The following is a 24,184-nucleotide window of genomic DNA, read 5'->3' on the forward strand; positions in this document are numbered from 1 at the left end:
AGAATAAACACAATAAAAACATGCTTTATCTGCAGCATTGTTCATTAAAATGGCACATTTCTGATGTATTAAAATTAAATACGATAAGTACTCTTATTGGTATTGTATTAGTGATTAGGTAATGCATTCAGTAAGTACTTTTACTTTTAATACTTAAGTATTTTTAAAACCAGTACTTTTTTACTTTTACTCAAGTAAAATGTTAATGTGATACTTTTACTTTTACTAGAGTACATTTTTGTCTGTGTATTTGTACTTTTACTTAAGTATATTTTTTGAGTATTTTCTCCACCACTGGTTAAATCCTACAACCTCTAGAATCTGACGCTACTACATTGTTTACATTTTGTGAAGAAGGAAGTTGCGCCCACGTCTTGAGGTTTTCTTGTCGGTTCCCTCAGTCGTTCTTGATGCAGCGCCCCCACAGGCGAGGAGAGGAACTGTTGTTTTTTAAGGGTCTGGTTTGTTTGACAGGTCAGGGTGAAAGTGAACCACAGCAGCTGCAATTTTGGTTCTAACAAACAGAGTTGGTTTTTCTCTTAATTTCACAAGAGCTTTTACTGAGTTGTAGAGAGAAATCTAAAAAGATTCATTCAAAAACCTGTAATCATAAAAGCAACCTTGACTGCCTTATATTTATATTTGTTAGTCTGTAGTTGGAGATATTATCCTGAATAAGATTACCTTACCATGAAATTCAGGTGAAAGTTCAATATTTTAACCTATTCTTGTTTTATAAACATATTTAATAAAAAAAGACCCAAAGAAGTTCTGGTTTTGTTTGTCTGGGTGGGTCAGGGACGGCACACAGACGTTCAGGACAGAATCAGAAACTTTAATCTGACAACAAACCAAAAACGTTCCAGAGAACTGAGCAGAAAGAGATGAGCAAAAAAAAATAAAAAGGAAATTTTTCTCCAGGAAACCGTAAAATTCAGTTAATAATGGGTCCGTCTGGGGTACTGCTACGCTCTGGTCCGAACATGAAAACAAAAATCAGAGCAGATGGTCGCCTACTGCAAATAATAATAAAAAAGTAAAACAGTATGAAAATGAAAGGTTTAATAAAAGGAAGACAAACTATTTCTCTCTCTATTAACTCCACCGTTAACATTCAGGTCCCTGCCGACGACTCAGCTCTGATTACAATAAGTTCACGGATCTATTTAATCTCTTCCAGATTTTATTTACAGTTAGCTTCTATTTACAGCAACACTAAGCAACACCAGGTGGCGCCAACAGAGGCAGGTCTCAAAATCTGCTTTTAGGTTTATAACGTCGCCGTTTACCGGGAATTATTTATTATGTCATAAAATATCTGCATCTGAAATATGTGATCCGAACAGAACCGGGGCAGTCGACCCGGTCCAGTTCTGGCTAATAGATCTTGTAGAGCTATAACCGTTGGAGTAGATTCAGACAAACCGGACATGAAGCCGTTAGCGGGTCTGCTCCATCCGTCTGTCTGTCAGAGTGACTGAAAAGGGAATAAAGGAAAGTTCTGATCCAGAAGAGTCCGTCTCGTCCTGCCCTCCGCCCCCTCACGGTGTCGTCTGATTGGGCCTCACTGCTCCTCCCACCCTGCTCCTGCCCACACAGACCAATCACCAGTCAGAAAACGTGAAGCAGGAAGTAAACATGATGCCACACTAGGAGGAAATTAGGGCTGGGCGAAATGGCTTCAAAATAAAATCTCTCATGTTGTCCTTACCACTTCAAATTTTAATGTGTTTTTTTCTCACTTTCTTTACTACAAAAATATAAGTTGTACGGCAAATATTAGGGAATTTTTGTTTAATTACGAGAAGCATAATTGGTTTCATTTCTGCTCTACAACCTCAGAGCAGAAATGAAACCAAAGATGTTACTAAAAGAACATCTTAAAATTATGAGAGAAACAATTGGATAAAAGCCTGAATAATATTTTTTTATTTTTTGTGTTGGAGTTCTGATAAAAAATACTTTATTGTCCAAATATTACAACTTTATTCTTGTAAAATTAGAACTATTTTTATAAAAAAAAACCAAACAGAACAAAACTTATCACTCTTATATTTTATCATAGAACTGACCTGAAGATGATGTTATGGATGGAACTAACGATTATTTTAGTAATCAATAAATCTATCAATTATTCTGAAGATTAATCCGATAACAACAAACTGCCGTTCTGCATATTATTCATTTAGCCACTCAAACCTTTTTTACACAATGTTAGGAATATATTAAAAGCTGCAAATAAATAAATACATTTTGTAAACAAGTAAAACAGAATTTCTTTAGTGAACATTTAATTTGTAGCAAAGGATTCATCTGCAGCTAAAAATACTTTTAACATAAAAAGCTCAGGTTTTTCTGCTGGACTTATCAATATAGCGTACGACTGATCTACTGATTATGTTTTGGTTTAACAGATTAATAACTGAATAGCAAAAGGTGCTTTAATGGATTTTTTATTACAGAATTTGAACGAGATAAAGCTAAAACTGTAACTTTAGGCATCATATTTACAGACAAAAGGTTGATTTTAATCTTAAATATATAATGTATATATGTATTGTACAGTTTTGGTTTAATTTCTGATCTGAGTGTGTTGTTCTCTCAGCAAACTGCCTTTCTTTGAGTTTCTATACTCCAGTTAATGATTACTTGATTACTACATGAGTTGTCAGTCATTTCAATGATCGATTAATCACGTAGGCCTGTCACGATAGCAAATTTTGCTGAGCGATTAATTGTCTCAAAAATTATTGCGATAAACGATAATATTGTTTGAATACCTTTTTACACTGATTTAATGGAAATGATGTAATAATGCATGTGATTTCCTGCCAAAGACAGATACACTTTATTTTCAAAAGAATATTTAACACTGGAGCTGATAAACAAAATAAACAAAACAACCAAAAACAAAATGGATTCTCAGTCTCCATTAATAAAAAATGTACTTGATAAAAACTAAACAACATAAAGCCAAAGTGGAAATAAATACTGCATTCAACCAAAAGAGTGCAGATTATGAAGTCTGTATATTATGTTGCCCTTCAGTAATAATTAGATTTAAATAGAGAAGATGGGCACATCGACTACCTGATGCAATAGTTCACACTACACGATTTTTTGCTCCTATTTTTCCCCTTACAACAATCTTAAAACGTTGGTCTTTCTAAGATTGTGTGGTGTGTTATGGTAGATCATCGTTGCCGCTCTGATCTAAATCAGGGGTTTTCCCCGACTGGGAGCTTAACGCAGCCTGTTGAATGTGACAGGCAGCCAATCAGAAAGCGGGGATTCTCCTCAGCACGGAGGGGAATCCCAAACTGCTGCGCAACCGAAGTCCAGCGGACATTGGAGATGATATGTGGAAACAACATTAATGTTTATTCAACATGCAAAGAATATAGAAATGACAAGAGGAGGAGTTGGAGCCAAATTGCTACCGCAGTTGATAAACCCGGTAACTTTTCAGCTGTTCTTCGTTAACGTGACGTAAATAGGTTATAATGATTTTCATTCAGTCAGGACTTTACACTGACACTAGCAACATGCATTGCAGGTAGATTGTAGTAATGCATTGATTAATGTCTGGTTTTAAAATTAGTTCACTGAACTAGTAGCCATTATTTTGTGCCCATTGTTGGACACCACACGGCAGGAACGAACCCGATCGAACCGTTATATCTAGGATTTCTGTCAGCTAATGTGTGGTCTGTCAGGTTTTAAAAATGGGCCGACAATCGGCCGACAGCTCTAAGATCGTGTCGTGTGCGCTGGGCTTTACACTAAGGAAATGAGGAAGGGAGGAGTCAGTGGAGAGCACCGGAGTTGAGCCTTTTTTCATTCGGTGTCATCAACAGAAAGAGAAAAAGGCCGGAAGAGACGATAATGGCGATAATTGAAATGACGTCGATAGTTTTAATTTATCGTTTGATTAATCGATTTATCGTTTATCGCGACAGGCCTATAATCACGATTAATTTGTTTAATCGTTTCAGCCTGAACTGGCATCACTCTGAACTATGGGAACACAAGAAGCGCTTTGGTAAAAACACAATCCAGATTTTCCAAAAATTAATCTTCATAAACCAAAAATTTGATTAAATTGAATTTCTCGATCAATCACCCAGCCCTAGAGGAATCCGTTACGGCCTCACCTGCAGCTCTGAGGTCAGGGTGGGGGCGGAGCCTGGGGGCAGGGAAGGAGATGAGGGCGGAGTTACTCTGAGGCGTAGGGAACCTCTGGAGGGGGGGGTTTGACGGTGACGGGCTGAGAGGTGCGGCGGGGCGGCGACGGTTTGGGCTGAGCCTGCTGCTGCATGGTGTCGTAGTACGTGACGCCACCGTACGTCACCTGGGTCTGACCCTGAAACACAGCAGAGGTCAAACTGGGTCCGGAGGTTCTGCTGGTTCTGATGAGCAGCGGTCCTGTCTTACCTGTGGGCTTGGATACATGGCAGGGTAGGGGAAGGTCATGACCCCAGGAGGAGGGTAGAACGGAGGAGGCAGCAGCTGCTGTGGTTGCCCCGGTGACAGGGAGACAGGTGGGCCTCCGTAGAGGGCGGGGTTAGCGATGGGGCCTCCTGATTGGTGGGGATGGAGACCTGCACAGAGAGAGAGAGGCAGCAGAGTGAGAGGGCGACCAAGGAGGGTTGTGAAATGGTGAATTTAAAGGAAACCCACCAGGATGAGGGATGTGCATCTCTGGCTGGACCAGCATGCCCTGGGGCGGGATGGGGGCGGGGCCTTCTCCGTGGGTGTAGATTGGTCCCTGGTACGACACTGAAGGGGCAGAAGAGGTGATCAGAGGAAAACATCAGCAGCTGCAACACAGCTATTAAATAAATCATGTAGGACTGAAACGATTAATCATCATTAATCAATTACTGAAATAATCAACTAATTCAGGAATCAATTAATCATTAAACGGAGTATACAGACAAAAAAAAAAACTATTTGCTGAAAGAACTACAACCTCTGAGCAGTAATGAAACCAAAACTGTACAAAAAATTTTACATTTTGCATCAGAGATAAAAAAGCTTAAACAGTTTTTCATTCACCTGGTTAACAAAATCTCTTATCAAGAAACTTTTTCATCCAAATATTCATCAGTTACACAATCAACAGATCAGCCAAGTCAAGCAGAGTTTTTTATGTTGATGTTAAACATATTTTTTAGTTGATGAAGCATAAATTAAACAAATGCTGTTAATAGACAACAAAATGTTTATTTTCTTACTTAATAATGGAATGTATTAATTTATTTGCTCTTCTAGTGTATTTTTAATATTGGATAAAAATTCATAAGTAGTTAAATGCCGAATGTGCCATATTTCTGTTGACTGGTACCAACGGCTCAATCCGAGGTTCTGACTGCAGTTCTAACCCTGAACAGACACTGCTGAAGTTTGCTGACCCCTGCTGGTGAAACAGAGGAGGTGCAGCAATAATGTGAAAACTGATCTGCTGCTTTTTAAATTCGGATTCTAGTAGAAAACTCCTGAGAAGCAGCCTCATCAGGGCCCGGATGGACCCGGACAGACCCGGATGCGACGCCGATGAGCTGCAGTTCTAACAGAATCAGAACCGAAAATAGAACCAAGTTAGAACCTCCATCATAAAAGCATTCAGAACCTTGTTAAAACACATAAAATATATTTTTCCACAAACGTTAGTAGAACTGATCAACTGTGACGGTTCTGATTGATCGGGTTTTATCAGAACTTTATCTTTAGTTCTTCAACTCCAGCTCTAATGTCCTACTGGTTGAACTGCTGGGAATCTTACTGGGCTCGTAGTAGTGTCCAGTCTCCATCACTCCCAGGTGCATGGGCGGGGCCGGTTCTGGAACGGCTCTCTGACGCTGGGAGGAGTAACGCTTGGCCCGGTTGGAGCCCACACCCATCTCCTCCATGTTGGAGTACTGAGGCGGCCCACTGGCCATGTGGATGGGGTTAGGAAGACCTGTAGAGAGGTACACTGGTTTAACTGGGACACAGATCAGGTGGACTGGGATACACACATCATGTAGACTGGGGAAATAATTGGTTGGACTGGTTTAACTGGGTCTCTGTACTCCCAGTATGAAGGAACTCACCTCTCATCTCGGAGCGTACGTACGACGTTGGACTCTGACTCCAGGTCTGTCGGACCAGATTGAGCCGGACCACTTCCTGGTCCAGCTCGGCGACCCCTCCCCCGCCCGCTGCTGTCTGACTTCCCCCATCACTGCCCCCCGTCCAGCCCTTGCCCCCTCCACTGCTGGGTGAGGAGCTGTTTCCCCCCGTTGCTGACTCCTCCACTGAGGCCTGCTTACTGCCGAGGTCTGACGGCCGCGAGCGAGTCCTGCGGGCCAGAGAATACGATTTACGTTCAACGGGGCGCTCAGCCGGTGGAGAGGCTTCCCGATTGGCTGCTGAAGACTGGAGGGCGGGGTCAGAGGTGGAGGCAGCCGATCCGGAGGCAGCTCTGTCCCCGCTGCCTCTTTGTTCCTGATGCTGTCGTCTCGGTGACTGATACCCGCCCGGCTGCCTTGCTGCAGCCGTCGCTGCAGACTCTGACCTCGGATCCTCCTCCGCTGCACCTGATTGGCCGTCTGAAACCTCCTCAATGACCACAGAGGAACCTCCTCTTCCTCCGTGGCCCGGTCCACCTCTACTGGCCCCGCCTCTGTCTCCCGACAGGTCCAGTTGAGTTTTTGGGGCGTGCCGCTCTCTGGGATGAACCTGAGGTGCGTTGGATTCATTGTTCCTGTACTCTGACTGAGACAACGGGTGCACTTGGCTGTAGTGAGGGGGTCTGCTGCGGGAGGGTGGAGGCCTGGAGGAGTTGTTGCTCCGCTGAGCAGCAGAGAGGGGAGGAAACGCTGAGGAAGAGGAGGGTGGAGGGACAGATGAAGGTGGAGGTGGTACTCCTCCTCGGTTCTGCCAGGTCCGGGCCGGTCTCTGCCCGTCTCTCCACCGCTTGTCTCTGCCGGGAGGAGAACTCTGCCTGCAGGAACGGAGACGGGAGGATGGTGATAAAAAGATGATAAACATTCCTATTTTATATTAGCTTCTACTTAAAGTGTGATTTAAATCACTAAGCTGCACAGAGAGACTTTAGTTCATCATATTTTCTGTTTTACTCAAAATACTAAAACATTTTAGTCAGTTCTTTTAACATTGACATTTTTCACAATAAACTATGTGATAATTGTCCAACCCTAGTGGATGGGATTCAGCTGTCAGTCAGTAGCTGATAAATTCTGGCTGTTCTGAAGCTACGCAGCGCCACCTACAGCCAGACAGCTCACATACCATCCTAAAAAAACCTGTTCATGTCCTTCAGACTAAAGTTTAGAGATGGAAGAGAATCATTTTTCACTTTCACAATATGAATTATGTAAAAATCTGAAAGTAAAAAGGACAAAATCATTAATTTTATCTTTCTAGTCCAGGAAGTAAAGTTTCATTACACTAACTTAATAATTTAGCTTCCTCATCCCGGTTTGTGGCGTTTGTGCAGCTTTTACATTTGACCCAATGCTAATATGTAAATGACTTGTTGCCATGACAACCAGAGGAACGGCAGCAGACAGACATTCATTTCCAGGTTGTTCTGTTATGTTTCCGACCATCAGAACCAGTGAAGCCGACGTTCAGACCAGAGCGTCGTGTTGGGCGTGGTCATACGTTACATTGTCATGGCGACCAGCTCACCTGGGTCTGCGCTGCCTGTACGCCCGGTCTCCAGGGCCGCTGCCGCCGCCGTTCCGGATGTCGTAGCCGTAGATGGCGATGAGCTCCTCGCGGCTCTTGGGCGCCTGCTCCTCCTCCCTGAACTTGTCGTGCTCCCAGCGGCCCTCGTCCTTCCACAACTTCCTGTTCCGACCTTTAGGCCTGAGAAGAAGAAGATGAACAGGTAAACCTCCTTCTGGAGACTCTGAGGCTGAAACGGAAGCGGCGTCTCACCTCTCCTCTTCCTGAGTCTGTCCGCGGACGTCGTGCTCGAAGAACAAACCCTTCCTGGGAATGTAAGCCGGGTTCTTCCGGTCTTCGTCGTCGTCCAGCTGCTGACCAGGCTTCGTCTCCGGGTCATCGGTGGACTCCTGCATGGAGGTCAGGGACAGGAGAAGAAGAAACCATGACGACTCTTTCTTCAACAGGAAACAGAATAAGTAAAATATTCTGGAATCCGTCTGGAAGCGAGTCGTATTCCCACCTGTCCATCTCCGCTCTGCCTCTCTCCTGCCAGGTTTGCCTTCTCCTCCGCTTTGCTCTCCTCCTTACTGGACCCTCCTGCCTCTTCCTCCTCCTCCTCCTGTTCCTCTTCTTCCTCCTTATCCTTCTCCTCTCCATCATCCTGTGTGGGTCCATCAGGAGCAGCGGGTTTGGGTTCGCTGGCTGCTGCTGGAGCCTCTTCCTCACTGAAACCTTCCTCTTCCTCCTCTCCTCCCTGACGGAGAAACAGAAACTAGAATCATCATCCCAGCCCAACAGAGCGGAACCGGCCGGATCCGATTCCGTTTACCTCTGAGTGGGACGCGTTTTCCTCCGGATCGGCGCTGTCGTAATCCGAGAGGACGGCTGGAGGAAACAGAGCCAGGCGTCATGACAACGGAGTGGATCAACAGAACATGCAACGGGCCGCGGGTCGGGTCTTACCTTCTCCTGCTCCGTCTTCACTCTCCTGTAAAGACAAACAGGATCAGAACCAGAAGCAAAACAAGAACAGGATCAGAATCAGAACCAGAACACGAAGAAGATCAGAAAGTCTCTGAAAAGCAGTAAACTCCGACCCAGTCTGGCTCGGATCTATTCTTCGGTTCTACAGAACAGAACCGTGGAATCTCTGTTAAATAATCTAACTTCACCAGAACGGACCCAAATTCCGCTGACCCAATTTGGTTTGCTTTCTTTGGTAAAATCTTCCTTCAGGAATCTCTGGTTCTGGTTTCATTGCTTCAGGTTCTGCTGATGGTTCTCCAGGCTGAGATGAAAACAGAACCTGAAGTTCTGTTCAGTCCAGACTCTGATCTAGTTAAAACATTTATTTTTAAATCCTTTTTTCTTTTGATAATCTCATATTTTATGCATTGTTGCCTCTATTTTTATAAATAATGTTTTACTTTTTACTTATTAATTTTATTATTATTAATTTACTTGAGGCTAGGTGGGAAAACTCAATAAATAAAAATGTTAAAGTAAATAAAATCACTGTCTTTGGTCATGCCCCAAGATACAGATATACTGGGAATCTATTCTGGTTGAGACTAGGAAAATTATCAAAACTAATATTGATCTCGATCCAGTGTCTCTTCTCCTTGGTCTACCAAATAAACATATCCAAAATCAAAACAAGAGTAAGTTGTATATTATCCTAATTTTCAATGCTCGAAAGAATATTTTGTTACAATGGATTTCTAATCCATAAGGGCTGCACAGTGGCGCAGTTGGTAGCACTGTTGCCTTGCAGCAAGAAGGTCCTGGGTTCGATTCCCGGCCGGGGTCTTTCTGCATGGAGTTTGCATGTTCTCCCTGTGCATGCGTGGGTTCTCTCCGGGTACTCCGGCTTCCTCCCATAGTCCAAAAACATGACTGTCAGGTCAATTGGTTTCTCTAAATTCTCCCTAGGTGTGAGTGTGTGTGTGCATGGTTGTTTGTCCTGTATGTCTCTGTGTTGCCCTGCGACAGACTGGCAACCTGTCCAGGGTGTACCCCGCCTCTCGCCCGGAACGTAGCTGGAGATGGGCACCAGCAACCCTCCCGACCCCATTAGGGACAAGGGTGAACAGAAAATGGATGGATGGATGGATTTCTAATAAATCTCCTACTATTTTTGGGTGGAAGAAGCTTATTTTGGAATATATTCCTCTCGACTTTCTAACATGCCTCGTCCACTCTAAGACTGACATTTTTGGACGCATATGGAAGCCCTTCTTGGACTATGCTGAAGGACACGTGTCTACCATCCTGTCTCGAACATCCCAACAATGTTTAGATGTGGACTATATAATGATGGAGGTATGTATCTATCTTATCTTTCCTTTTGTCTCTGGACTGCACTGCTGAGCTTTTGTTCTGTGTTATGTTGTTATTAAACAAAAAAAATTAATAAACATATCTATTAAAAAAAAGGAAATAAAATGTTTTTCCTGCAGCCGTTAGACCAGGGGTCTCAAACTCCAGTCCTGGAGGGCCGCAGTCCTGCAACCTTTAGATGTGCCTCTGCTGCACCAGCTGAATAGAATAATTAGGTCATTAAGACTCTGGAGAACTGATTTACACAAGGAGGAGGTAATTAAACCATTTCATTCCAGTGTTTTGTACCTGTGGCACATCTAAAAACTGCAGGACAGCGGCCCTCCAGGACTGGAGTTTGAGACCCCCGCGTTAGACGTTGATGTTCGGCTCTGAGCAGAACTTCTGACTGCAGAGAAACTTTCTGGTGATTTAACATCTTGAAACGGAAATGTTTCACACTGGAGTTCAAAACAAAAACACAATTGAACTGCATCCTTCAAAGAAACCTGTCGCAATAATCAATAAATAAATTAATCGCAGAATAAATTCAAACGAGCTCAATAATTTCCATTTTTGTGGTAGTTTGTTTCTCAATTTTGTCTTCCTTTCTACCAAAAACTGGATGAAAAGTCCAGTCTGGTGCTTTGGTTTCATCCAAGCCCTTTTTTAAAAGGACAATTTAATTTAAAGAGACTTCATAATCATATTCTTTGTCATTTTAGTTGTTTTATTTATTTTGGAAATTTAAAATGTCTTCCAAGTTTCAGTGTTAAATGTTTGTTCGAAATGAAACTTTATTGACCTTTGAGAACGTGTTCTTGGATTACAACGCTATTATTATTATTATCATCGTTATATTAGTTGAAAATGGTCTCAAGACAATATTATTGTCCATCACAATAACTTTCATGACAATTTATTGTCCAGTAAAATGTGTCAACATGACAGACCTACTTTCAACCAATGTGTCTGTTTATCCTGTTTTGAACTGTTAGAATTATAAAAGGTTTGAGTGCCGCTGGTTTGTGATCTACAGCTGCACCTGTCTGGTTCTTGTTACCTCTGATTCCTGATCCCTCCATCACTTCGCCTGGTTAGAAATGCTTTAGGGTATTTTTATATAAAAAAATTTGTCTTCTCGTTTCCGTTTCTTTAGTCAATTTCAGAACAGAAGTGTCTCTTTGAATCCCTACCTGCCGTGAGAGCCACTACCACGACAACATGAACATCTGTAGGACTTTCATTAGGCGTGATAAGATTTAAATAAACAGTTATAATTACTAAGATTTCTGCTTTAAAGCACATTTTCACATGAATTAATAATTTCAAATATAGTTTTACTCAGAAATAAGGATGAACAGTGCGAGTTCTGAGTCATGAAATCACAGGGGGCCAAAGGCTGAGGGGACTAACCATCGGGGCCACACGCTGAGGGGACTAACCATCGGGGCCACACGCTGAGGGGAGTAACCATCGGGGCCACACGCTGATGGGACTAACCATCGGGGCCACACGCTGAGGGGAGTAACCATCGGGGCCACACGCTGAGGGGAGTAACCATCGGGGCCACAGGCTGATGGGACTAACCGTCGGGGCCACACGCTGATGGGACTAACCGTCGGGGCCACACGCTGATGGGACTAACCGTCGGGGCCACACGCTGATGGGACTAACCGTCGGGGCCACACGCTGATGGGACTAACCATCGGGGCCACAGGCTGAGGGGACAACCCGGCGGGCCACACGCTGAGGGGACCACCGGCGGGCCACACGCTGTGGGGACCACCGGCGGGCCACACGCTGTGGGGACTAACCATCGGGGCCACACGCTGAAGGGACCACCCGGCGGGCCACACGCTGAGGGGACCACCCGGCGGGGCCACAGGGTGTCCTCGGGATCCACTCATCCGCCCAAGCTTTGTGGCTCCCCGACAGCCTGAATAATAATGTCGACATCTCTTTCCTTCTGCATTACATTCGTTAAACTCGGAGAAACCACCGGCTGCCTGAGCAGCTGTTATGTCGCATTTAGTCTCCCCTATAAATGTGTTCCAACTGGCGCCTTTCGGTCTGGTTCCCTAAAAACATCTCACCGTCGAGCTATTTCTAAACAATACATTTATTATTTTACTGTTATAACACAATAATTAATGTTCTCCTGACATCGTGCTGAGCTAACTGGGAGCTAACGGTTCTGTAAATCCTTCAGCCAGCGGGGAGACCATTAGATCTCTGGCCGTATTCAGAGCTCTCAGCTAAGGGAACCACGGTTAGCTTCTTGGGGTTAGCCCGGACTGATACTCACACACTCGGACTCAACTTCGCTTTTCGCCTCGGACCGGCTCACTGGCGCCTCAACCGGAACGGGTTCTCGGCCTCGGGCCTTTGTCGCTGGAGAACCGGACCTCCCACTGTCCGAACCCGAGCCGGACTCGTCGTCGTCCTCGCTGTCCTGAGACGCGCGCCTCCTCCTCCGCCGCCGGTCCGCCATCTTAGAAATGGAATGGCTGGAAGCGGAAGAAGCGACTCACTATGGGTAATAGAGTTTCCTTTTATTTACGTTACCAAACGGCCAGCAGAGCTAAACTACATCTACTGCCACCACGTGGATAATCTCATATCGCTTTTCACTTAGAAATGTTAAAGTTATTTAAATTTAATTTTTGCATTTACTTATTTAATCATTTAGAGAATAAGTTATAATATTAATCTAGAAATACTTTTCATAGACTCAAGATGACTTTACAAAAAAATTTCAAACGTTATAGTGGGCTTTACATTTTTACCTTGCTGCACAATCCAAGTGATTTTGAGTTTTAGGCCACAAACTAATGACTTTCACTGGTTAAAAAAAACAAACAAAAAAGAATTCATGTTTCCATCAGTTACATCAAAGCAGCGAAGCTGTCCAAGAGCATCACTCTACCACCACCATTTAAACGGCATCATGAGTGAATAAAGAAAACAAATGAAAGAGAGAACAATACAGAAAATGAAGTAATAAGAAGTGCACAATTTGTCAATGAATGTCATAATGCATCTAAACAGTGGTTGGGATTAAAGGGAGTTAGATAACCGAATGATTTCTCCTCGGCTTATGAACGCAGAAGAAAAAGCTTCTCAGAAATGCTGGATGAAGTTGTTTCATGCAGGAGAACATAGAGATCTTTTGTTATTGTTTTGGCCATACAGAGCACACTGTAAATCCTGATCATATCATTAGAGCTCATAATGGTTGAATGAAAACATGATTGTGTTTATCATGTTTGCTCATAATAAAATAACTAACTAGTGCATGTTAAAGCATCTTTCTCTGCATTCTGATCTCCATATTCATGAAATACTGCAAACAATAACTAGTCCATTAAATTAATTATTGATTTAAATTAGTAGTGCTGGTTATGGGACATCTGGAGGTTCAATATTAGCTGCAGTTCTTCATCAGCCCACTACGTGGAGCTGCAACACACACAAAAAATGTTTTCTGTGGCCTTGAGGTATTAATGTTAAATACTTTTAAATAAAAAGTCTTTTTATTTAAGCAAAGTCCACTTTGCATATTGAGTTTGGTACAATACGCTAATCTTGAATGTCGTGTTTTCCTTACCTACAAGCAGAAAATCAGCATAAAAGGCAACAAAGAACTGAAAACGTCAATATGGATGTAATTTATATCAATGTTTCTGTCCTGCTTGTTTGAGATGTTTCTCTACTTTAACACACTTGATTCAGACGATGCCAGTTTATTAAAACCCTGTTAGGTTTGCTGAAGAAGGGAAATGCTTAAAACACTCATTTATACAATGTGTTTCAGTTAGTGATGAAATTACTGACACAAATAGTCATTTTCAGCTTTATTTATGAATTTCTTTAACAGCAGCCACAGCTGAGACAAAGTGTTGAACATCGGAGATAAATAAGAAAAAAGGAAACATCAAATAAAATGAAAATGCTAAACACACAACACTGTAAAGGAATTAAAAACTCAAGAGAAAACCTAAAAACAAATCAGTACAGATCGAATCAAATAGAAGTTGGCTAAAACAAAGTCTCAGTTGGGTTAAGAGGACAGAGAGGAAAAAAGTTAATCAGACCTTGAAACCCTGGACGGCTATTTTATTTAAATACATCAGAAATGTTGTGTTTTTTTAATCAATAATAAATTTTATTGCTCAAACTTAAACAAGATTTTTCTTCCAACCTGGAGCCAGTCAATATTTTCACCTTGTTAATCTAATTAAAACATTGACAAGAAACAGCAACACAAACTCCTGTTTATACTGTAAAAAAAAACCCAAACACATGAACAAGTTTACTGTAATTTTAAATTAGTAGACATTAAACAACATATTTACTACCTAAGTAGTTTATCTCTCCTCAGCAGCAGCTTTTACAGACTTATCTACTAACGGTGAACAAATGGACACTGAAGACTTAACTGTTAACCAGTCAAGTACCTTGTGCCGGTCACATCCAAATCCAGCGTAAAGCGGTTCGGTGAATGTGGTGTGGAAGGTGTGGAGGTGGATCAATGTGTCAAAGGAGACAACATAATAGGACAGGATGCCAGCAGGATGGTCAACATAGACTGCTATTCTGTTACATACATGGGAGGACAAACGTATTTCCTTTTTTTCTTTGCTATGGAAGACAGCAAACTGGTTGAAGAAGCATGTCAGAGTCCAGGACTTATCATTTCCTCCAAACAGAGATTCAGAATTGTTTCCTCTTCTGCTGATTCCTCTGTAGCTTACAGCTACATCAACCTGTCCTTTCCATTTCACCTCCCAGTAACAACGACTAGGCAGAGCATGTTTACACAGCACCTGGGGCCAGAAGTCAAATCTTTCTAAATGATCTGGATATTCATGGAAACTTGAAAATACCTTCCTCCTGCTTTTGGACAGTTTGAGGTTTCGGTTTATTGTGTTTGAGTCCAGCTCAAGTTCACAGGTATCTGATGGAGAAAATCAGAAACAACAGCTGTTAAATTCACAGAAACAAAGATTCAATTCTGATGGTTCGGATGATACACAGACGTTAATCTGTCTGTGTAAAAAAAAAAGTAAGTAAAAATAAATAAGTAAATAAAAATTAGATAGATAAAAATAAAATGTTAATAAAAACTTAAATCACTAAAACAATTAAAAGGTAAATATAACAAGTAAATAAAACAAAATAGTGAATAAATAAAAATAAGCAAAAGAAAAAATAAAACAATAAAATTAATTAATAAATAAAATTGACTAAATAAAAATTTATTATTTCCAGCTAACATAAGAACATTATTCAAACAGACCAAGATTGTGATCTTATACTTTGTTTAGGTTGTAGTCTGAAGAAGGGAGATTCCGACTTCCCAGTTGGAAAAATCAACTGGAACGGCCCTCCAAGGTCCCAGTGGGAAACTGGGAGGAACTCCCACTATTCCCAGTTACAACGTGTAAAGCGGACTTTGCGTTTCAATTTGGCCTCTCCTCACATAAAAGCTAAACTGTGGTATAAACATATTTATTTTGCAACATACACATTTAATAGTGCATCTAAAATTAGAGATACTCTTTTCCGATCATGTGATCGGAAATCGCGCTCGATCACTTGGTTTCAGACTCAATCCGATTCTGGCGTCATTTCCCTATCAGGGATCGGATATTGATTCTAAATCCAAATAGGAATAATAACAGTTAGTATCCGCCGTTAGTTATGTGGTGGCACCGAGTCGAGACAGCTTTGTCTCAAAACAACACCAGCTTTGCAGCAGTGACTGCCGTAAAGCGAATCAGAACACGGCACCAGCGTGAAGTGGGAGCGCTGTTGCCAACTTAGAGAAGGTGCCGCTGCATTTAGCTACTTTTCAGACCTTATTTTCCTTAAAAGTGACAAATTTAGCTACTTTCTCTGGTTTATTTGGGACTTTGGCGACACAACTGAAAAAGTATAGAGAGCTACCGTGGATCATGATAAATACAGTTATTCTATACCACAATAAATAATTTCACTTTATTCCTTTTAACTTTAATGCTTGTTGTATTTTAAATGTTTTGAAAGTCAGAGTGATCATAGAAACTTACATTTCCTGATGTCAGGCTGCAGCGTCTGCTCTCCACAGTGGTCCAACCTAAAACAAGAAATTCCCCCTCAGCTCAGTGAATGAGGCTCATCATAACCATGAGAACTTTCACTTTCATCAGGCTGGCTTATTTTATCCACATACCTAAGCGTCTGTAGTCTCCAGGTTGGGTCCTCTAGTCCAGCGACTAACTGCTCCATTCCTGACTCTCCTGGATTGTTGTGACTCAGGTCAAGTTCTCTGAGGTGGGAGGGGTTGGTGTTCAGAGCTGAAGCCAAAAAATCCCACCCAGCCTCCGCAATCAAACAGTTAGACATCCTGCAAGAATACAAAGAAGCTGAACATAACAAAAGAAACAGCCCTACTGTTAAAATATCCATAAATAGGTGTTTGTTTCCCCCGGGTCTTGAGTTTGACAGATGTGCTCTTCATCATAATTAAACCGCTGCACTAACCTGAGACTTTCCAGTTTACAGTTTGGACTCTGCAGCCCAACAGAGAGCAGCTTCACTCCTGAATCCTGCAGGTCACTGTTGCTCAGGTCCAGTTCTTTCAGATTGGAGGAATGAGAACTGAGAACCAGAGAAAGAGCTTCCAGGGATCGCTCTGACAATCTGCAGCCTGTTAACCTAGAAAAGAGACAGTCGAACTTAGAATTTTTCAAGAAATCACCATGGTTTGCTAATTTTACACAGTGACAGTTTTAGCAAATATATCAAAAAAGACCTTGTTTTTAAAAGTTACACACTGTAAATTTCAACTTTCAAAGACAAAGCCGAAATTTGTCAGCAAAAATAAGAACAATAACTTTGGATATCCACTAGTTTGTTCCAGTTTATCTCACCCAGCATTGTCCCTCAGTACTTTGTGACTTGAAACACAGTGGATATGAAACTTTGTAAATTGGCCTTTCACAATAAATTCTTGCTCCAAGTGAAGCAATTACAAAAACTCATGAAAGTTACATTTATTCAAATGTTCCTGCCTATTTATATCCTGATTGCTGTATTACATGCACATTTTAAATAAACCCCAAAATGTAATTTTCTTAGATTCACTGTGCAATAATTGCAATAATCTTGTATGATTTTGTATTTATGCCTGTTATTCTTGATATTAAAATATGTTTGATGAGCTGAAACAATTTTGTGGGACAAAAACATTAAAAGAAGAAACCTTTAAGAGAGAGAAATATTTTAAACACTTCCACATCATAATTAAACCGCTGCACTAACCTGAGACTTTCCAGTTTACAGTTTGGACTCTGCAGGCCAACAGAGAGCAGCTTCACTCCTGAATCCTGCAGGTCACTGTTGCTCAGGTCCAGTTCTTTCAGATTGGAGGAATGAGAACTGAGAACCAGAGAAAGAGCTTCCAGGGATCGCTCTGACAATCTGCAGCCTGTTAACCTAGAAAAGAGACAGTCGAACTTAGAATTTTTCAAGAAATCACCATGGTTTGCTAATTTTACACAGTGACAGTTTTAGCAAATATATCAAAAAAGACCTTGTTTTTAAAAGTTACACACTGTAAATTTCAACTTTCAAAGACAAAGCCGAAATTTGTCAGCAAAAATAAGAACAATAACTTTGGATATCCACTAGTTTGTTCCAGTTTATCTCACCCAGCATTGTCCCTCAGTACTTTGTGACTTGAAACACAGTGGATATGAAACTTTGTAAATTGGCCTTTCACAATAAATTCTTGCTCCAAGTGAAGCAATTACAAAAACTCATGAAAGTTACATTTATTCAAATGTTCCTGCCTATTTATATCCTGATTGCTGTATTACATGCACATTTTAAATAAACCCCAAAATGTAATTTTCTTAGATTCACTGTGCAATAATTGCAATAATCTTGTATGATTTTGTATTTATGCCTGTTATTCTTGATATTAAAATATGTTTGATGAGCTGAAACAATTTTGTGGGACAAAAACATTAAAAGAAGAAACCTTTAAGAGAGAGAAATATTTTAAACACTTCCACATCATAATTAAACCGCTGCACTAACCTGAGACTTTCCAGTTTACAGTTTGGACTCTGCAGGCCAACAGAGAGCAGCTTCACTCCTGAATCCTGCAGGTCACTGTTGCTCAGGTCCAGTTCTTTCAGATTGGAGGAATGAGAACTGAGAACCAGAGAAAGAGCTTCCAGGGATCGCTCTGACAATCTGCAGCCTGTTAACCTAGAAAAGAGACAGTCGAACTTAGAATTTTTCAAGAAATCACCATGGTTTGCTAATTTTACACAGTGACAGTTTTAGCAAATATATCAAAAAAGACCTTGTTTTTAAAAGTTACACACTGTAAATTTCAACTTTCAAAGACAAAGCCGAAATTTGTCAGCAAAAATAAGAACAATAACTTTGGATATCCACTAGTTTGTTCCAGTTTATCTCACCCAGCATTGTCCCTCAGTACTTTGTGACTTGAAACACAGTGGATATGAAACTTTGTAAATTGGCCTTTCACAATAAATTCTTGCTCCAAGTGAAGCAATTACAAAAACTCATGAAAGTTACATTTATTCAAATGTTCCTGCCTATTTATATCCTGATTGCTGTATTACATGCACATTTTAAATAAACCCCAAAATGTAATTTTCTTAGATTCACTGTGCAATAATTGCAATAATCTTGTATGATTTTGTATTTATGCCTGTTATTCTTGATATTAAAATATGTTTGATGAGCTGAAACAATTTTGTGGGACAAAAACATTAAAAGAAGAAACCTTTAAGAGAGAGAAATATTTTAAACACTTCCACATCATAATTAAACCGCTGCACTAACCTGAGACTTTCCAGTTTACAGTTTGGACTCTGCAGGCCAACAGAGAGCAGCTTCACTCCTGAATCCTGCAGGTCACTGTTGCTCAGGTCCAGTTCTTTCAGATTGGAGGAATGAGAACTGAGAACCAGAGAAAGAGCTTCCAGGGATCGCTCTGACAATCTGCAGCCTGTTAACCTAGAAAAGAAAACAGTTTAGGTTACAATTTTCCATGAACTTAGCACGGTTTACTAGATGTTTTTCCCTTTAAAATAAAGTTAATTTGTCAGCAAAAATGAGAATAGTAATAGTATCTACAATATGGCTGCAACTAGCAATTACTTTAGTTGTCGATTAATCTATTATTCTGGCAAGTAATCGGATAAAATATTGGCACATTCTGCAGATTTTTTATTTAAGTCTTTTTCATATAATATTAGAAATACATAAAAGATAAACAAAACATTTTTCATTTTTAATGGGAAAATAAACATTATTGTCTAATATGCAATAACAGCATTTTTGACCTCTAGTGAATGATTGATTTCTTGCAGCAGCGGATGAATCTGCAGCTTAAAAAATACCTCTAACATCAACATGTGAAAGCTCAGCTCTTCCTGCTTGACTCAACATCAGTACAACTCATTTGTCGACTATTTTTTGATTAACAGTTTTGTACCAAAATGTGCTTAATAAAATATATTTTTTTAGCACAATTTGAATCAGTTGAAGCTAAATCTATTTCACTTGAGGACCTTTGGGTAGAATATTTACAGACAAAGAACGACTTTCTTAATCTTAAATCCAAAATATATATTTTTTTGTACAGTTTTGGTTTAATTACTAATCTGAGTATTTTGTTCTCTCAGTAAATGGGCATTTCTAGAGTCTGTATACTCCAGTTAACAATTCATGGTATACTAAATTAGTTGACAATTATTTCAATAATCAATTAATCACGATTGATCTGATTAATCATTTCAGCCTTAATCGAACTGTATAACCTTTGGAAAATCCTCCTGTTTGTTCCAATGTATTCCAGTACAACCCAGTATTGTCCCACAGTACCATGAGACTTGAAAACACACTTAATGTAGAACTTTGGAAATTGGCCTTTCACAACCAATTCCTGTTACAAATAAGTCAATTAGAAAAACTCATCGGTTTTTTTTAAGTACTCCTCTTTGTACTCACAGAGCTTTTCTGGAGGCTTCCAGGACAGGCATGAGCTGCAGCAGAACCTCCTCTGACAAAGAGTATTTGTTCAGGTCAAACTCATCTAGATGTTTTTCTGATGACATTATGATTAAGATCAGAATTGACCACTGATCAGGTGATAGTTTATCCATGGAAAGACGTTGGGATCTCAGGCAGTTTCGGATCTCCTCCACAACAGAGTCATCCCTCAGCTCATTCAGACAGAGAAACATTACTATGATCCTTTCTGGTGATGTACTCTCACTGATTTTTTTCTTCATGTATTTAATTATTTTCTGGTTGGACCATGAGGTACTTCTTGTTGGTGCCAGCAGGTCCTGTAGGAGAAACTGATTTGTCTGTAGAGAAAGACCCATGATGAACTGTAGGAACAACAAAAGCCTTCCATTTGGAGCTTTCAAGGTTCTCTTCAATGCTGTTTTATGAAGTTTTGTTGTTGAGGTTCTTGTGAAACAGGGGAGGCAGTTCTCAACTGTCATCCATGAATCAAGCATCACATTTTTGTTGTTGGAGACCAGGGAAGTGATCACATGAACAGCGGCAAGAAACTTCTGAATGCTGGACTGAGTGAAACAAAAAATCGTCTTCTGGTAATTGTCTGACGTCTTTCCAGAAAATGTCTTGAAGATCTCTTTGAACCCTTCAGAGCGCTCTGATGTCATTATAAGGCCACAGCTTCTTAAGTCCTCCTCAGTAGACATAGTGTTATCTCTGAGGAGCTGCTTAAAGGCCAGTTTGGCCAGAGACTTGATGCACATGATGCACTTTCTAGTATCATACTTTTCCTTCATGTGGTTGATCTGAACCACCAGGAACTCTATGAACATCTCTGTCAGGTTGCTGGGAAGAGCTCCTCTCTCTCTTGTTTCCCACAGGTTCTCCAGAACTACAGCAGTGATCCAGCAGAAAAGTGGCATGCGACACATGAAATGAATGATTTTTAAGGTCTTGATGTAGGAGATGATTTCGCTGGCCCGTGGCTCATCTCTGAATCTCTTCCTAAAGTACTCCTCTCTCTGCAGGTCATTGAACCCTCTGAGCTCCGTCACCATGTCAACACACTCAGGAAGGATCTGACTGGCTGTTTCAGATTGTGTGGTTATCCAGAGGTAAGCAGCAGGAAGCAATTTCTTCAAGATGAGCTTAGTCAGAAGCACTTCTACTCTACTTGACTTTCTTACGTTCGATTTATTTGTCCCGCTGATAAAATCAAACTCCAGGGGGAGATTCTGATCCAGACCATCAATGATAAACAGAAGTTTGAATTCACTGCTGTCACAGCTGGTTTCTCTCACATTTTGTAAATCTGTGAAGATTGCGGTAAGAGTCTCCTCCGTAACGCCACTGGACGGCATTCCCGGAACAACTTTGTGAATTAGCTCTGCCAGAGTAAACCTCTCTCCTCTCCATAAACACAGCCGACGAGCATCAAAAGGGAAAACTAGATGAAATTCTTGATTGAATCTTTTTTCAGCCCAATCCAACATAAACTCTTGCACTAGGAAGGATTTGCCAATGCCAGCACACCCTTTGGTCACCACTGTTCTGCTGGATTTGCCTCTTCTGGACAGATGTTGAAACATGTTGCTGACATTCACTGATTTAGATGTTTCTGTTTCTGAGCCTGTGACCTCATGCTGACCCCGTTCATCGGTGATAAACAGCTCTGGATGCATGTAGCATAGAGTCTCCTCGTCGTGCTTCTCCAACCAATCATCTTTCACAGATATGAACATGTTCTGGAGGTTGGACTGCAGCACAGCCGGGCTTGATGTGGTTTGTGGACAAGGCAGTGCTGACATCTTCACACCTGTCAAACACAAACAAATCCTGAGAAATCTGGACGACTGCTGCCATAAATACTTATAGACACATGAAACATCATCCAGGACACTGGTCCTGTCAGTCAGAAAATGTTGTAAATTTACAGGCTTTACGGTTTTTTCTAAAACGTTAGGATAACCTCCAGACTGGCATCTCAATCAGTAGTTCCTGATTCTGAAGGAATTTCTTCTGTTATGTATTTCACAAACCAACAATGGACATTAGGTAAAATTATAGAGACTGTAGCTCATTGAGTTTTGTACAAGCTAGAAACAGGAAATGGAAGACTGGTCGACACCGGATTAAACCGGTTGATATTCGTATCAACCAGTTTGAATTGAATACGGATACTCTTGTCATGCTGACTACTCAAATCACTTTAACTCGACCAACATCCACTTGATCAAACTCAAAAATATGCACATCAGAAGGGAATTTGGGGATAAGTGTTTGTGTGTCCAGGGCCACACAAAAGTGTGACAGCAGGAAACTGTAATCAAACCCATAAGTTTTGGATGGGAAGATGACTACTCTTCCCCAGTGAGCCATAGGTGACCCTAAAACAGTGTCCATTGTTGGTATGTGAGATAGATGCAGTCCCTAAAGAATCGAGAAATGCTGATTGAGCTGTCAGCCTGGAGATTATCCTAAGGTTGTAATATAAACTTTTAAATGTAAAGCCTGTAAATTTACATGGTTTTCTGACTAAAGCACTTTTTCTCAATTAACATTCACTCAAACTCACAAACATGCACACAATCATACACCAATATGCAAATGAGAAGGCAAATGCAAGTGCCTTGTCCAAGGTACACCAATTATAAAGGTGTACTTTCTCTTTTAGAGAAGATTACCTTCAGGTTGCTTTGCGATTGATAGAACGTCTGACGGATAAAGAAATGTATCTGCTTCATTGTCTTCATCATTGCTGACCTCCACAGAGACAGGAGAGAACAGATTGTTTGGTGATGAGTTCATTAGTCCTTCAGCTGCTCCAGATTTGGCAGGAACTGCCTCATCAGACGGCTGTGGTGAAGGTGGATAAGGAGAGTAGAGCGGCTCTTCCTCAATTGACTCAGTGGGTTGATTTCCTGCTCCGTTGGATGCCAGCGTGTTCTTGGGCAGGACTTCAACCTCCTCATTGCCAAAAATGACCTCATGACTGCAGGTTTCTGCTGGAGAAACCTCCCCTGAAGCCTTGGATGCAGCATTTGACAACTTCTCTGCCAGATCATTCCTATTCATCCTCCGTAAAACCATCCTGGCCACTTCCACACACTGACGGCTGTAAGTTTGCACCATCAGGTCCACGGTATCCTCACGATCTGAACTCTCCAGCTGGTATTTTGGGATGGATGGGATGGTTTTCAGGAACTCTGCCTGCTGCAGGTACCACTTAAACTTCTTAAATTCTCTGTCGCCCAAGTCCTCCAAAGATTCTAGCAGCTCTATTGCTCCTGCCATCGTTTCTCACAGTTGGACCATGATGAGGCTTTGTTCTCAGAGGACAGTCAAAGGTCCAACTCCACTGCATTCCTGCCTGTGGAGTCAAGGCATGGATGGAGGACAGCGTTGAAACAAGAGCCTAGAAACAGAACCATGTCAGAAATTCAGTTATGATGTTTTTATATGCAAAACCAAATACTTTTTATCAGACATTATCATCTATATTGTTTTCATCTCATTAGAAATTATGTATCAAAAATGCGTCTATCTCTAGAAAATAAATTTAAATAATTTGACCACAGGGACATTTTAAACTATGGTGTGTCCTCTAATTAGCATTACAGGTGTCTTCACGCTTGTAGTGAGCTTGCCTATTTAAAATTTTTGTCTTTTGGACATTGTTTGAGTTTCTAAAGTCAAATATTTTCGACACTTCAAACTCAGAAATTTCCAAGGTTTTTCTAGAAAATTTCTAAAATTGTTTGATGGAAATGTATTCTTTTTTTTTCTATCTACAACAACCATAATACGCAGTTGTACTTCATCCGTCATTGTTACTTGAACATTTGGATACGGTGGGCAGTAAACAACACACCAGACTCATGTTTCAAAGGATTTCTGGGCTGCATGTGGATCGTTGCATCACTGTGACGTAATCGGCCTTCAAAGGACGAGACCCTTGAATTTGGACACATCTGTTGAAAACAATAGATCTAAAACCAGAGTTCTTGTGACACATTGACTGAAACTTCAGGTATTTTAGTATAATACATATGAATTTGCTAATGTGCTTCATGGAGCAATGTCCAGTGTATGAAGGTGCTCAGCCACATTTAGCTCTCTGCATAGTTTT

At 41.1% G+C, this 24,184-nt stretch overlaps 2 protein-coding genes across 3 annotated transcripts in view; both read right to left on the reverse strand.

Annotated features, from left to right (window-relative positions):
- Positions 1-814: 814 nt before the first annotated feature.
- casc3 (casc3 exon junction complex subunit) lies at positions 815-12,523 on the reverse strand. The gene is made up of 12 exons (XM_028042587.1): positions 12,308-12,523; positions 8,644-8,668; positions 8,510-8,565; positions 8,201-8,434; positions 7,951-8,087; positions 7,699-7,878; positions 6,096-6,988; positions 5,786-5,962; positions 4,681-4,779; positions 4,435-4,601; positions 4,155-4,363; positions 815-1,587 (listed from the first exon to the last, which is right to left on the reverse strand). Exons 1-11 carry the CDS (start codon positions 12,491-12,493, stop codon positions 4,217-4,219), a joined length of 2,301 nt encoding a protein of 766 aa, XP_027898388.1. The 5' UTR covers positions 12,494-12,523; the 3' UTR covers positions 815-1,587; positions 4,155-4,216.
- Positions 12,524-13,843: 1,320 nt separating this feature from the next.
- Positions 13,844-24,184, reverse strand: part of LOC114160177 (NACHT, LRR and PYD domains-containing protein 12-like) — a 35,531-nt gene continuing 25,190 nt past the window's right edge. Inside the window, exons 3-11 of one of the 2 annotated variants that reach the window (XM_028042628.1) lie at positions 22,740-23,470; positions 20,038-21,871; positions 18,868-19,041; positions 18,088-18,261; positions 17,308-17,481; positions 16,528-16,701; positions 16,217-16,390; positions 16,074-16,120; positions 13,844-14,959 (exon numbers count right to left, since the gene is read on the reverse strand). In XM_028042628.1, the coding sequence (XP_027898429.1) occupies positions 14,370-14,959; positions 16,074-16,120; positions 16,217-16,390; positions 16,528-16,701; positions 17,308-17,481; positions 18,088-18,261; positions 18,868-19,041; positions 20,038-21,871; positions 22,740-23,349 (3,951 nt within the window). In that variant the 5' untranslated portion in view covers positions 23,350-23,470 and the 3' untranslated portion in view covers positions 13,844-14,369. The remainder of the gene's footprint in view (positions 14,960-16,073; positions 16,121-16,216; positions 16,391-16,527; positions 16,702-17,307; positions 17,482-18,087; positions 18,262-18,867; positions 19,042-20,037; positions 21,872-22,739; positions 23,471-24,184) is intronic. The other variant, XM_028042629.1, reaches the window with a different exon arrangement.

This window comes from Xiphophorus couchianus, chromosome 16 (assembly GCF_001444195.1).
Source record: "Xiphophorus couchianus chromosome 16, X_couchianus-1.0, whole genome shotgun sequence".
Taxonomy (NCBI): Eukaryota; Metazoa; Chordata; class Actinopteri; order Cyprinodontiformes; family Poeciliidae; genus Xiphophorus; species Xiphophorus couchianus.